Source organism: Nycticebus coucang, chromosome 10 (genome assembly GCF_027406575.1).
Source record: "Nycticebus coucang isolate mNycCou1 chromosome 10, mNycCou1.pri, whole genome shotgun sequence".
Taxonomy (NCBI): domain Eukaryota; kingdom Metazoa; phylum Chordata; class Mammalia; order Primates; family Lorisidae; genus Nycticebus; species Nycticebus coucang.
In genome coordinates this window covers 118723395-118739066 of record NC_069789.1, presented here as the reverse complement: position 1 = coordinate 118739066, position 15672 = coordinate 118723395, and the positions used below count along the sequence as shown (strand labels likewise).

Sequence of the window (15672 nt, the reverse complement as noted above, 5' to 3'; positions counted from 1 at the left end):
ACTGTGCTATTTTTTTTTATTTTTTTGGCCGGGGCTGGGTTTAAACCCGCCACCTTTGGCATACGGGACCGGCGCTCTACCCCTTTGAGCCACAGGCGCTGCCCCTACTACTGAGTGCTATTAATAGAGAAGATACTTTCAAGGAGGTTCTACTGTGTGATTCAATTAAATTATTTTTTCTATCCTTTAAAAAACTATTATACAAAACAATGCAAAAAACAAATAATATACAGATGACATGATTTATATATCAAATATAATTCTCTTAAGAGGTAGGGAGATCCTGGAGCTAGTCTGCCCAGTCTGTAAAACCTGGCTCTTTACTTACTAATTTGTGGCCTTGGGTAAGCCATTCACCCCTCTGGGTCTCAATTTCCTCCTCTATAAAATGGGGTCCTGGCTCTGCGCCTGTGGCTCAAGCGGCTAAGGCACCAGCCACATACACCTGAGCTGGCAGGTTCAAATACAGCCAGGGCCTGCCAAACGACAATGATGGCTGCAACTGAGAAATAGCCGGACTTGTGGCGGGTGCCTGTAGTCCCAGCTACTTGGGAGGCGGAGGCAGGAGAATTGCTTGAGCCCAGGAGTTGGAGGTTGCTGTGAGCTGTGATGCCACAGCACTCTACCCAGGGCGACAGCTTGACGCTCTGTCTCCAAAAAAAAAAAAAGGGGGCCCTAGGATTGGCACCTGTAGCTCAGTGAATAGGGCATCAGCCACATACAATGAGGCTGGTGCGTTTGAGCCCAGCCCGGTCCTCCTAAAACAACAATGACAACCACAACAAAAAATAGCTAGACATTGTGGAGGTTGCCTGTAGTCCCAGCTAATTGGGGCTGAGGCAAGAGAATCGCTTAAGTCCAAGAGTTTGAGGTTGCTGTGAACTGTGATGTCACAGCACTCTACCGAGGGTGACACAGTGAGACTCTGTTAAAAAAATAATAATAATAATAAAGGGGTCCTAATAGCAACCACCTCACAGGTTCTGTGAAGTTCAAATGAGCACATAAAAAACTTAGGACCAAGTCTTCCACAGACCCAATACTCCATGTTAGCTATCATTGTTGCTGTTCTTAGTGGTTATTATTACGTTTTTTTTGTTTTTTGAGACAGAGTCTCATTATGTCGCCCTCAGTAGAGTGCCGTGGCGTCACAGTTCAGAGCAACCTCAAACTCTTGGGCTTAAGCAATTCTCTTGCCTCATCCTCCCAAGTAGATGGGACTATAGGCACCTGCCACAATACCCAGCTATTTTTTTTTGTTGCAGTTGTTGTTGTTTAGCAGGCCCAGACCAGGTTTGAACCCACCAGCCCCGGGATATGTGGCTGGCACCCTAACCACTGAGCATGGTCACTGAGCAAAAATTTATTTATTTTTTTTTTTTGAGACAGAGTCTCATTATGTCACCCTCAATAGAGTACTGTGTTGTCACAGCTCACAGCAACCTCAAACTCTTGGATTTAAGCAATTCTCTTGCCACAGCCTCCCAAGTAGCTGGGACTACAGGTACCCACCAAAATACCCAGCTATTTTTTTGTTGTAGTTGTCATTATTGTTTAGTAGGCCCGGGCCAGGTTCGAACCCTCCAGCCCTGGTGTATGTGACCAGTGCCCTAACTTATTATGTATTATTATTATTATGATTTTGGGAGTGGAGTCTCACTATATCGTCTAGACTGGTCATAAACTCCTGGGCTCAAGTGATCCTTTTACTTTAGCCGCCTGACTAGCTGGGTCGCAGGTGCGAGCCATGCCTAGCTCTGGTTATTACTTTTGTGATAACCTATTGGTAAATATATTTATCTATGTCCCTCAAATGCAGATGCTTCTGCTCTGTGTATTCATTTGAATACTCTATAATGGCAAGGTAAGCTAATTTAAGGAAAAAAAACTGCTATTGTTTGTAACCACTCTTCTGCAGGAACCATAATTTTCCTTGATTCCAACCCAAAGTACCAAAAACACTGGAAGCACAGAGTGATATAGGATTGTAATTGTAATCTTCTGTGTCTTGGAATTTTTTAATTTTTTTTGTTTTATTTTTATTATTTTTTGTGAGACAGAGTCTCACTCTGTCACCCTGGGTAGAGTGCTGTGGCTTCATAGCTCACAGCAAAATCAAACTCCTGGGCTTAAGTGATCCTCTTGCCTCAGCCTTCTAAGTAGCTGGGACTACAGGTGCCCTTCCCCCACACACACCTGGCTAGTTTTTCTATTTTTAGTATAGACGGGGTCTCACTGTATCTCAGGGTAATCTTGAATTCCTGAGTTCAAGCAATGCACCCACCTCAGCCTCCCAGAGTGCTTGGATTACAGGTGTGAACCACTGAGCCCACCCTATGTCTCAGAATTTAAACATTTCTTTAATTTCTCATTGTCTCCACCAGGTGACTTTCTAGTAAGGAAATACCATTTAAAAGCCCCTGCTACATACAGTCCAACTTCCTCATTCCACACATGGGAGACCAAGATGCATTCGTATATGTCATCTCCAGATTTCCTGTTAGTTCATTTGTTTTTCTCCCAGTTATTGCAGTGAACAGAGAGGATAGATTAGAAACTAGATAGGTCCGGTTCAAATCTCAGCCAGATGGGTCTTCAGCTGTGTAACCTCTCTGAACCTCAGTTTCCCCAACTATAAGGTGTGTGTGTGTGGGGTGTTATAATAATACCTACCTCAGTAATGGTGATGAGGCCTAAATAAGTTCATGAGGTAAAGGGCTTAGCACAGGACTTGGGGGTGAGGCAGACAAGAGCCCAGAAAGCAGAAATCTGTGGGGAGAGAGAGAAGTAGAAAGAAGAAAGAGGAGGTGAAAAGAAAGGAAAAGATGGAAGAGCAGAAAGAGAAAGACTTTGGTTGCTGAAAGCAATCAGCTTCCCCTCCCTGTCTAAAGTCTGGATGAACCTGCCCCAGCCCACAACCCAGCCTGATGAACACAGGCACACTGCTTGAGAGAAAGGGTGCAGGGGGCCAGGATAAAAGGAAACACAGCACTGAGGACTTTGTAACCAACAGAGAAGATGTCCTTGAAGAAGTCCTTTGTAGGAAGGATGTGAAACACAGAAACCAGAAAAGAGAACATTTAATATTGTAAAAGTTAAAACTCTATGACAATAAAAGCCAAAAACAAAATGAAGAGGCAAACAAATACTGGGATAAAAGAAATGAAAAACAGGGCAGGGCGCGGTGCCTCACATCTGTAATCTTAACACTCTAGAAGGCTGAGGTGGGTGGACAGTATAAGTTCAAGAGTTCAAGAACAGCCTGAGCAAGAGCAAGACCCCGTGTCTACTAAAAATAGAAAAATTAGCCAGGCATTGTGGCAGACGCCTGTGGTCCTGGCTACTTGGGAGGCTGAGGAAGGAGGATCACTTGAGCCTAAGCATTTGAGGTTACTGTGAACTATGACGCCACGGCACTCAACCCCAGGGCAACTGAGACTCTGTCTCAAACAAACAAAAAAAATGAACAATGTAAGTGTCAAGGATCTTATGTCCCTTATATCCAAAGAGCTCTTACTATTCAGTAAGAAAAACACTAAATAATCTAACTGAAAAAATGAGCAAAAGATACATAAAGCACAGGCCAATAAATATGGAAATATGCTCAACCTCACCCATAATTTTTAAACTACCAAATAAAGGCATATGAAGTATTGTTTTTCAACTATAAAATGAATACTTATTTTTGTCCAATTTTTTTTTTTTTTTTTTTTTGTGGTTTTTGGCCGGGGCTAGGTTTGAACCTGCCACCTCTGGCATATGGGACCGGCGCCCTACTCCTTGAGCCACAGGCACCGCCCTTTTTTTTTTTTTTTTGAAACAGAGTCTCACTCTGTCACCCTGGATAGAGTGCTGTGGCATCAAAGCTCACAGCAACCTCAAAGTCCTGGGCTGAAGGATCCTCTTGCCTCAGTCTCCTGAGTAGCTGGGGACCACAGGTGCCCACCAGAACACTTGGCTAGTTTTTCTATTTTTAGTAGATATGGGGTCTCACTCTTGAACAAGTGAGTTCAGGTTGGTCTTGAACTCCTGAACTCAAGCAATCCACCCACCTCAGCCTCCCAGAGTGCTAGGATTATAGGCGTGAGCCACCGTGCCCAACCATTTTTCTTCAACGTTGTAAAGAGTAAGAAAACAGACACCCTCGTACTTTGTTGGTGGGAGCAAAGATTGAAAGGGATTTTGGAATGACTAGCATCGTTTTTAAAAAATTAAAGCAAATTTCCCTGGCCTCGGGAGTCCACTATTTGAAACAGATTCTATTGAAATTCTCCCACCAGAGTCCAGCTATGTTTACAGGCAGGTGTTCACAGGTTGTTGTTTATAATGGAGGAAAAGTTAAAACCACCCACATGTTCACCAACTGAGGAATTTGGCGATACACATCATTTGACACAATTCAACTATTGTTGAAGTAAAAACATAAGGGGAAGAACATGCAGTGAGGTATGTCATGTGAAACTAATTCAAATGTGCACACACACACAAACACACCCAAAGTCTTTTTGACTATAACACAAATTAGTTTGACATTACTAGTTAAAAGCACAAACCCTAGGTTCAAATACCACATCAGCTGTGTGACTCTGGACAAGTTACTTAATGTCTCTGAGCCTCAGTTTTTTTAACTATGACAGGGGAGCAATAATAGCACCTACCACAAAGGTTACTATGAAGATTAAATGAGTTAAAGGAAGGCCTCAATAAATGTTAGTGACCACATCATTCATCACCATTATCGGCCTGCTCTGTCCCAGCCCTGCTAATGTGGGTGCACACTGGTTAGGGCTGGGGCTGTCTTGGTCACCACTATGTCCCACCACTGCACAGCATAGGATTGAGCACAGAGCAGGAGCTCAGGGAGTGTGTGTTGAACAATCTGATGAACAAATGAATGAATGAGAGAGAGAAAGAGAAAAGGCCACTTCCCCTTTGTTTCTAGAAGAGTAAAGTCAGGCCCAAGGAGCCTGACTCATTTATTGTTTTTTTTTACAATATAACAGCTATCACGATTACTACTGCTCTATTATTTTTCTAGTATTATTACTCCATTGTCTTTTTTATCATTATGATTATTCTTAATATTTTATAATTATTGTCACTATCTTATTTTTCTTTTCTTTTTTTTTGAATGAAAAGAAGTTTATTGAGAAAGAGAAAGACAGGTTTACAGGGCAAAATATGTTTGCCAAAGACAGGGAACAGACTCCTTATTGTGACTAAAAGCCTCTTATTTTTTTCTATTACGGTTATTATCACTCCTTTAGGTTTTCTATTAATTACTGTTATAACTTCCACCGGTGCAGGCCTAGCCTTATAGGTTCCTAGGGGCTCGATACAGTTGCCTGATGGGGCTTGGAGGGCCAGGGGAATTGGGGGGGGGAGGTCAGGCGCACCTGGGTGATGAGGAACTTGGTGAGGCGTTCAGGCAGCCGGCCCTTCTCGCTAGAGAGGATCATTTCCAACATGTCCCCGTGCAGCTTCTCCATCACCACAAACACTTTCTCAGGTGTCTCAAACATGCACTCCAGGTTCACGATCCCAGGGTGCCGCAGACTCTGGGGGGATGGGAAGATGGTTCAGGGCCAAGGATGCCCATAAACTCAGCTTGGAGCATCAGCCATGGGCACAGGTGTATAGCAAACAAGGAGAAGATGTCCCTGGAGGGTGAGCACCGGGTGAGGGAAGGGAGATTCCCACAGGCCAAGACAGAGAAACCCCCCACGGACTCTGCCTGCCAGGTGCCCAGAAGGAACTTGACATCATGGCACTCAGGTGAAGGTGCAGGCTGCAGGAGGAAAGAAGCTTGGAGAAATAAGAAGGAGCTCTGTACATTTGTGTGTGTAAAATCTGTGCCTTTCTCCCTGTTCCCCCAGCCCTAGAGCTATCTGGATCACCACAGTCACCTGGTCTAACAACCCCACCTGCCCACATCCTCACCCAGCCTTCTGGCTCTAATCACATCCAGATGACAGCCAGAGGGGTTTGCCTAAAGCACATACCTGATCCCGTCCCTTCCCCCATTCAAGATCCTTCTAAGGATCCCCAGGTCCCCCAGGACAAAGTACACAAAGTCTGGCTCCATTCTCCTCCCTTATCTCCCCTCCCATTACCTCCTCCCAGAAGACCTCATGCTCCCTCTCTCAGTCTGTGGGAATCTCCCTTCCCTCCCCCACTGCCCCAGGTCTTTGCACAGGCTGCTTCCTTTGCTCAAAAAACTTTCTCCACCCCTTCAGTGTCAACATGCACATGCCCTTCCCCAGGAAGCCTTCCCTGATCACCCCCAGACTGGATCAGTTGCCCACTGAAAGGAAGAAGCAGTAAGGGAAGGCCCTCCCTGGGCCATGGCAGAGATGGTTGCATAGACTCTGGTGGTCACCTGCAGAATGGCCACTTCGTTCCGCAGCTGGCTCTCCTGCTTGGTGGGAAAGCGTAGTTTGTCAATGACCTTTACCGCCACATCTCGGCCTGTCTTCCGGTGCTTTCCTGAGTAGGGGTAGGAGAAGTTGCAGATGAAATAACAAGACATCCCAGTCCTAGAAAGAGGAGCCCCATCCCTGCTGCCCCACTTCTACCATGAGACTCAGCCAGAACTAGACAAAGGTGATGGAAGGCCATCAGGATGGCTCTGAGGGGTTCCCAGGAAACATGTTGGGGGGGGGGAGAGGAGGGAGGGCGAGAAGGAGCACCTTAGTTTTAAAAAAAGACTTTAAAGGAGGGGAATCAATAACAAGAACACAAGATTTATAACCAATCAAAAGCTAGGATCTAGTTCTATGGCCAGAGTGTAGAATTTACTCTTCCTATTCAATTCGAGTCTAGGATGTAACCCTATAGCCAATTAAAGTATAGAATTTACACTCCCTATTAATAACAAGGAGCCCAATTGATTTTTCCAATGAAAAGAGGAGAATCTGCAACCACTTGCATCGAGGATCTATCTTTTTAAGCCAATCAAAACAGGAGGTAATCATGCAGCCAATTAGAAAGGAAGGTTTGGAGTCAGAGTGACTTCCCAGCCCCAGCATCCCCTTTGGGCGACCTCTGACGCCTCCTTACCTCCATAGACCACTCCAAACTGCCCTGATCCCAGCACTTCATCTGGGAAGATCTGGTAGACAGTGGCGATGTCCTGCAGGGTGGAGGTAGGGAGGGTCAAGGGTGCAAGTGGAGGTGGAGAACAAAGGAGGCAAGAGACCGGGGGCGATGGTGTGGGAGGGGGGGCATCAGGTGTGGATAGAAGGCTCACCACATTCTCCTGGATCTGACTGTTGGACACAGAGATGCTCAGAGAAGCTTGTCCTGGGAAGTAAGGTGAGACGGAGGTGAGAGGCGCCCGGATTGGCCTCCCCCATACCTCCAAAGGTGACCCCAGGAGCCACACCACCCACACTTGAGTCCATTGTTTGATACAAAGTGCAACTTGAAGCTAGTGATTTCTTCACTATGATCCTTGGTTTTCTCATCTAGAAAATAGGAGAAAATAAAAGGACCTCCCTGTTATGGCCACTGGGAGAAAAAAATGAGATGCATTGAGGGGCTCAAGGAGTGAGGTCACAAATGAATTTTGCTGAATATTTTAACCCATGATCTCAGCACCAAGGGAGGCAACACTGATTCCATTTTACAGAGGATATAGAGGCTTGGAGGGGAAATCTGAACTGACTTCTGCATCTTCCCCTGAACTTGTACCCAATCGCAGCCAGACATTTCTGAAGTCCTTTTTCTTCTGCCATTTGAATGTCCCTCTCTCCTCCACCTACCCACAGCCCCACCTAGGCCCCTGTGCACCCCTCCCCTCTGGGTCTTTGCTCCCTAGCCTCTTTCAGTCTCCTTGCCTCAACCCTGTCACCTCTTATTCACCCTCCATAAGGAAGCCAGAGGGATCATACTGAAGCAAACCTGACCCTGTCCCTCCCCTGCTCACAATCCTGCCATGGCTCCCAGTGTCCTGAAGAGGAAGTCTAAGCCCCTTAAATGGCCTAAAGGCATCCAGAGGTAGGGAATCTGAGACCTTTTCAAGATCGTTCTTTTTCAAGCACCAAAGGAGACAAGAAAATCTTCATCTTTCTCTCCTGCACCCCATGTAATAAAAGGATTTGTTATGTGAAATCTGGATTTAGTCAAAAGCCTGCTCTTAAGGACAAGGCAAGCCACAAGTTTCCTTAAGACCACAGGTGCCCCATCACTGCAGACACTGCCAACTTCAACCCCTACTATGCTATTCCTGACACACTGGCTTGGAGGGCTTCAAATATAGCAAGCAATCTCCTACCTCCTAGCCTTTGCACATGTTGTTCCCTCTGCCAAACTTGGCTAAATCCTTCTCATCCTCCAGTCTCAGCTCAAATGTCACTCCTGGGACTATATCATATCACTGCAGCACATGTTGGATGACGATTTTTGTCTGCCACCTACCCTGGATTATTGAGCTCTAGAGCATCAGGACCTACTACTCTGATCATTCCTTCCATCTGCTTGAAATGACTTCCCATTTGCTTTCCCCTGTCTCACCCCTCCTCAGCCTGCAGGTCTCAGTTCAGATGTTGCCACCTCCAGGAAGCCCTCCTGGACACCCAGATTGGGTCAGACACCTCCTCCCCCACAAGCTCCTCCAGCTTCCTGGCTCCTCTGTTGCAACCCTGCCCACCCTGGGTTGTCACTGTCTTGGGATGGGTATTGTGCCCCCACTACACTGTGAGCCCCATGAGGGCAGGTTCTTGGCTGTCTTAGTCATCACTATGTCCCTAGCACTGTGTGCCACATGCTAGGCACTAAGGAGGCACTCAGTATGTGCATGAGGAGTCACCTGGGACAAGGCTGAGAGAGGGAATGTGATATGCCCAAGACCATAGCAGGCCAGGGGTTCTTTTAAAATTTGAATCCAGGTCTGCTGAGTCCAGGAGCCACATTCTCAACCTTACAATTGCTTTCCTTCCTCTTGGCTCTTCCCTTCCCCCAGATCCTACCCTGACCCTTCTAGTACCATCCTCTCATGGCCCTGGGGTGGGGGACTTACTGTGTGGTGCATGGCCTGGGGCACTGGGTGCATCCTGGAGGATGACAGGCATCAGGGCCTGGCGGATGGCTGTCTCCCAGCCCCGGGCAGCCTCAGCACCCTGCCCATTTGGCCCACCTGGGGCCCCACCAGGAGTCTCTCCTACGAAGTAGGTGGCGTTGGCAGTGATGATTTCGAAGCAGTGTAGGTTGGTGCCTGGTGGCACAAGGCTGAAGTTCTGGGCAGACTCCACAGTGAGGATTTCTGACAGTGGGATTTCCTGGCAGGACATGGAACCAGTGCAGGTGAGAAGGCCAGGCTCACCCTTGGGCTCTCCCACTTACTCAGAGGGGCACCCAGGATCCAATGCCAATGAGGATGGGATGGGCTTGGTTTGCATGGAGGTCAGGAGAGGCCTCTTAGCAGAAGTGATGTTGAAGCAGAGATAGAAAGGTCAGAAGAGATCAAGAGTGCAGGGAATGACACACACAAAGGCCCTGAGGAAAGACCTGTGCTCAAAGGATGTGCCATAGCCCCATCACCTGGGACAGTGCCTGGCACTCAGTAGGTGCCTGAGAAATGTCTAAGGAAGGAAGCGTGTCCATGCAGGGCCTCACAAGCAACAGGGATGAACCTGGGCTTTGTCCAAGGGCCGGAGGGAGCCACCAAAGGGTTTTAAGTTGGGCAAGAGTGGGAGGAGCATCCTCTGTGTACGGAAGACAGATGGGACATGATGAGATCAAGAGGAGAGACCAGGAGGCAGTCTGAGGGGATCCAGGCAGGACAGAAGGCACAGGGACCATGGATGGGAAATGAGCTGAAAGACAAAAGGAAAGGAAGGAGGGAAGAAGGAAAGACTGACTTAGGTAACTAATAAAACCAGGTGATTAGGCGACTGCAGTGGCTCACACCTGTAATCCTAGCACTCTGGGAGGCTAAGTCTGGTGGATTGCCTGAGCTCAGGAGTTCAAGACCAGCCAGAGCAAGAGTGACCCTGTCTCTACTAAAAATAGAAAAACTAGCTGGCATCATGACCAGCACCTGTGGTCCCAGCTACTTGGGAGGGTGAAGCAGGAGAATCGTTTCAATCCAAGAGTTTGAGGTTGCTATGAGCTAGGATGCCACAGCACTCTATCCGAGAGACAGTGAGACTGTCTCAAAAAACAAAAACAAGACAAACAAACAAAAAAAACAGGTGATGAGATAGACACATGGGAGCTGGGGATGGCATTTTAGATAGCATGGTCTGGGCAAGTCACAAAGAGGATGCTGGGCAAGACACAAAGGGGAGAAGGAATCAGCCAGGGAAAGTACAAGGAAGACACTCCAGGGCAGGTAACAGCAGGGAGTCTGCGTTTTATTCTAAGAGCAATGGGAGCCAGTGGAGGGTTTTGATGGTTTTAATAAAGACCCCCCTGGCTGCTACATGGGGAAAAGACTGTGGTTGCAAGCACAGAAGCAAGGACCCACCAAGGAGACTGCTGCAACCTTCCAGGTAGGAGAGTGGCTGGAACGCAGCAGCAGTATGGGGGGAGGGGAGTGATGAATATACATACATAATTCAATAAATTAATTCTAAAGGAATAGCGATGGGAAAGCTTGTAATTACTGGTAACTCAGCACATGCCACACCCCAAGCAAACTGCTTTAGTGGTTTAGCTCTGAATTAGGTGAGCACTATTATCTGAAGAATTTTGCAGGTAAGAGAGCTTGAGGCAGAGAGGGTAGGGAAATTGCCCTGGGTCCCCCAGCTGGAGTGGTGGGGCCAGAATCAAATAGGTGGCTTCATTGATGGGCTGGAAGCAGGGAAACTGGGGGTAGGGAGAGGGGGTGATTCGCAGGATTTGGCTGTAGTAACTGGGGCCAGGAGAGTGAGTGGATAAGGATGTGCAAAGAGGGAAGTCTAGGGGAGAGCGTGAAGGCCCACCTTGTAGTATCTGTTGGTTGTGTTGTTCTGAAAGAGTGTGATGCACTTGCAGTCCAGGCGCCAATAGTGCCGCTTCCTCTGGAGGGGATGTTTGAGAGGGTGAGGCTGACCCCTACGCTGTGCTGTGATGTCCTGTCTAGTCCCATGGCACTCCTTGGGGTTCCTGATGCCTGGAGCACCCATGGCAGGGCCCTGGCGCTTGTCGCCGCCAAGTTCTCCGCCCCCCCAGCCCCGCCCACGTGGCTCCACCCCATCCACAATTCTCTCACTCCGCCCACGTGGTTCCACCCCATCCACAATTCTCTCACTCCGGCCCCGCCCCTCCTCCCACCTAAGTCCCTAGCATGGCCCCGCCCCCACCTAGTCCCCACCTGCTCAAAATATTCCCGCCCTCTTCTAACTAGCTCTAGCTACGCTGCCTCGACCCACTCACCAGCGTGTCCTTATTGCTGTAATGAACCATCCAACCCTCACGCAGTGTGGTGCTGGACTTCCGTGTCGTGTGACGCACTGACTGCACCACCCTCATTAGGGGAATGTACCCCAGGGAGCTGCGGGGGTAGGCAGAGGAAGGGGTAAGAAGTCACCAGCAGGCTCAGCACACATAGCAGTGGTTACAGCGCCAGCCACATACACCGAAGTTGGCCGGTTCGAACCCGGCCCGGACCAGTTAACCAACAATGACAACTGCAACAAAAAATAGCTGGGCGCTGTGGTGGGCGCCTGTAGTCCCAGCTACTTGGGAGGCTGAGGCAATAGAATCGCCTAAGCCCAAAAGTTGGAGGTTGCTGTGAGCTGTGACGCTACAGAACTCTACAGAGGGTGACATACTGAGACTCTGTCTCAAAAAAAAAAAAAAAGTCATGAGCAGAAAAGGTCCATACTGCCTGGGGTGGCAGGGGACATCTCCGGGCAACAAGGTAGTTGAGTTTTGGGTTTTTTTCCCCCGTTTTTGTCACTTCTCCCCAGTTCTCCCCCTCCCATGTCTTCCAGCCTTCTCACAGTGAGGAAGGGGACACTCGGCTAATTTTTTAACTTATTGTAGTTGATGGGGGTCTCTACAGTGCCCAGGCTAGTCTCAAACTCCTGGCTTCAAGTGATCCACCACAGCCTCCCAAAGTGCTGAGATGACAGGCATTACCTACTGCCTCCAGCTTGAGGAAGGGTATTCTTGAGAAGGCCTTGATAAGAGGCTGCTTCCCAAGTCAGGCTGCCTGGTAAATTACCTAACCTCTTCATGACTCAGTTTCTCCACCCAAATGGGTTTCTGTGAGGAGTGAAACCTTTCTAAGGAGTTTAGCACAGTGCCTGGCACACAGAAGACCTCTCACAAGTGCTACTTAGCATTTAGCCCAGTGATTGTGGAGGCAGTTGGGTGACATTGGACAAGCAATTCAGCCTCTCTGTAACCTCTTTTCCTTCATCTGTACTCATGCTGTTATTACAGTGAGGAGACGCTGACCTGCCCACATCCAGAACTGATAATCTCTTGAACTCTGTGCTACATTGGGACCCAGATGGTCTTGGCCACTTCCCTTTGCCTGAGTCTGTTTCCTCGCCTGTGAAATAGGCTCCTTTTCCCAGCACCGTTCAACACAAACCCCTCAAGGTCCAACTCTTACAGACCATTACTGTGTTACTAGGGAAAACCTGGGAGAAAAGAAATCTCAGGCTGTTTGGTTTCAATGGCACCAGCACATAACTCCTCATGATCACTGTGACCTGCTTACCTGTCCCCTCTTGGAACTCTTCTAGCCTCTTCCCCTTGCCCTCCCTGCTTCAGCCACATGGGTCCCTTTGCTGTTCCTGTAGCATGTTTGGTCTCTCCTCAGGGCCTTTGCACTTACTGGTCCCCACTGTCTAGAAGGTGTTTCCTATGATATCTTCCACATGGCTCCTCTTTCCCTTCAAATATCACCTTAGAGAAATCCCCCTTAATTACCCTAGCTAATACCAGGTCTCCCATTCTCCATCTCCTCTTCTCTTATTTTATTTATTTATTTATTTTTATTTATTTATTTTTTTGAGACAGAGTCTCACTTTGTCACCCTGAGTAGAGTGCCACGGCATCATCATAGCTCACAGCAACCCCAAACTCTTGGGCTCAAGTGATCCTCTTGCCTCAGCCTCCTGAGTAGCTGGGACTACAGGCATCCATTGTCTTATTTTTATTTGTAGCAGTTGTCTGATGCTATGAATGCATTTATTTACTAGCTATCTTCCCAGTGAGACTGTCAGCTCCCTGACGGCAGAGAATTTTATCCATGCTACTCTAGCTGTGCATCTGGAGTCAGAACACAGCAGGTGTTCATTAAAGATTTACTGATGCGGGCGGTGCCTGTGGCTCAAGGAGTAGGGCACCGGTCCCATATGCCGGAGGTGGCAGGTTCAAACCCAGCCCCAGCCAAAAAAAAATAAAAATAAAAATAAAAAAATAAATAAATAAAAAAAAAAAAGATTTACTGATGCACCTGTGAAAGCGGCCATATGACTTTATACTGCCCTGGCTTTTTGGGGTGAAGTCTCAGCTCCTCTCCCTTATTAACTGTTGGCTAAAGCCCCTGAATCTCAACCTTCTTTCTTTCTTTCTTTTTTCTTTTTTGAGACAGAATCTCACTCTGTAGCCTTGGGTAGAGTACTGTCATTACCTCACAGAAACCACAAACTCCTGAGTTCAAGCAATCCTCTTGCCTCAGATGATAGGCATGTGCTACCATGCCTGGCTATTTTTTTCTACTTTTAGTAGAGATGGGTCTCACCCTTGCTCAGGCTGGTCTCAAACTCCTGAGTCAAGTAATCCACCTGCCTCAGTCTCCCAAAGTGCTGGGATTACAGGTGTGAGCAACTGCGCCCGTATTTTTGTTGTTGTTGTTGAGACAGTCCTACTCTGTCACCCTGGGTACAGTGCCATGGCATCACAGCTCACTCTTGGGCTCAAGAAATCCTCTTGCTTCAGCCGCCCAAGTATCTAGGACTACAGGCGTCTGCCACAACACTGGCTAGTTTTTCTATTTTTAGTAGAGATGGTGGTCTCACTCTTGCTCAGGCTGATCTTGAACTCTTGAGCTCATGTGTTCCACCCACCTTGGGCTGCCAGAATGCTAGCATATAGGCATGAGCCACTGCACCTGGTCTGATCTCAACCTTCTAATTGAGAAATGGGGATAATGATCCCTATGGGAAGGATCATTTCAGAAGAAATGCTTTAATAGGGTCCACAGTTTTTTAAAAAATATCATGTATCCATTATTAACACATTAACTCCCATGTGAGTTGTATTTAATTTATGCTACTTTTAAGCTTGGAGCCACATGAAGCATATATAACTCACAGATCTCTTGCATATTGACACACTAGGAAATAAAATGATTTTCTTGGGGTCACAGTGTTTTATTAGGTTAAGAGGCATGTGAGTTATATATGCTTCATGAGTCCACAACTCAACATGGCAGTTAATGTGCTTGACCTATAACACATTGGGTCCCCAGGGGAAAAAACTATTTTCCTAGTGTGGCAGTCAATGTGTTAAAATATGTTTGTGTACATACTCTCAGCAATGATATTTATTTACATGTGTATTACTGTATTTTTACACTTATTTATATATGTATTAATAATACTGAGTGAGCATAGTGGCTCATTCTTGTAATCCTAGCACTTTGGAAGGCTAAGGTTGGGAGGATCACTAGAGGCCAGGAGTTCGAGATCAACCTGGGTAACATAGTGAGATGCCACTCTACAAAAAATAATTATAATAAAAAAAATTAGCCAGGTGTGGTGGTAGCACCTGCAGACCCACCTATTCTGGAGGCTGAGGCAGGAGGATCACTTGAGTCCAGAAATTTAGGGTTGCTATGAGCTAGATTGACACCATGGCAGTCTACATGGCACTCTACCGAGGGTGACAGAGTGAAACTGTCTCAAAAAAAAAAAACAAGAGACTGATTTGGGTGGATTGCTTCAGCTCACAAGTTTGAGACTACCCTGAGCAAGAGCAAGACCCCATTTTTAAAAATAGCTGGGACAGTGGTCAGTGCCTATAGTCCCAGCTACTTGGGAGGCTGAGGCAAGAGGATCACTTGAGCCCAAGAGTCTGAGGTTGTCGTGAGCTATGCTATATGGCACTCTACCAAGGGCAAAAAAGTGAGACTCTGTCACAAAACAAAACACTGTTATGAGTGACCAGTCAGTACCTAAGGGATATGACTTGAAAATGTGAAATGCTTCATAAATTTGCATGTCATTCTGCTCAGGGGCCACGCTAATCTTCTCTGTGTTGTTCCAATTTTAGCATATGTGCCACCAAAGTGAGCATCACGACGTATCTTTTTTTTTTTTTTGAGACAGAGTCTAACTATGTTGCCCTCAGTACAGTGCTGTGGCATCACAGCTCACAGTGACCTCAAACTCTTGGGCTTAAGTGATTCTTTTGCCTCAGCTTCCCAAGTAGCTGGGACTACAGGTGCCTGCCACAACATCTGGCTATTTTTTAGAGACGGGATCTCGCTCTGGCTCAGGCTGGTCTCAAACTTGTGAGCTCAAGCAATCCACCTGCCTTGGCCTCCCAAGTGCTGCGATTATAGGCATGAGCCACTGCAGCTGGCCCCAGTATTACAATTTTAATATAGCGTTTTCCACAATTTTTTTGGCACCCTCTGTATAAGGTGGTGTCAGCCCATTGTACAGATGAGAAAGTTGAGGTTGGAGGGAAAGGGCTTCTCTGAGGCCACTTAGAGCATTCCGTGGG

The 15672-nt window shown here is 47.2% G+C and overlaps 1 protein-coding gene and 1 non-coding gene across 4 annotated transcripts in view; both read right to left on the bottom strand.

Moving 5' to 3' along the window:
• Positions 1-15672, bottom strand: part of PRKD2 (protein kinase D2) — a 42303-nt gene that overhangs the window by 9164 nt on the left and 17467 nt on the right. For all 3 annotated transcript variants that reach the window (XM_053604167.1, XM_053604166.1, XM_053604168.1), the window contains 7 exons: positions 11359-11476; positions 10926-11003; positions 9020-9278; positions 7250-7302; positions 7060-7132; positions 6380-6486; positions 5397-5558 (listed from right to left, as the gene is read on the bottom strand). In XM_053604167.1, the coding sequence (XP_053460142.1) occupies positions 5397-5558; positions 6380-6486; positions 7060-7132; positions 7250-7302; positions 9020-9278; positions 10926-11003; positions 11359-11476 (850 nt within the window). The remainder of the gene's footprint in view (positions 1-5396; positions 5559-6379; positions 6487-7059; positions 7133-7249; positions 7303-9019; positions 9279-10925; positions 11004-11358; positions 11477-15672) is intronic.
• Positions 15135-15240, bottom strand: LOC128597897 (U6 spliceosomal RNA). Its single transcript, XR_008383450.1, has one exon. It is a non-coding gene; the product is annotated as a U6 spliceosomal RNA (small nuclear RNA).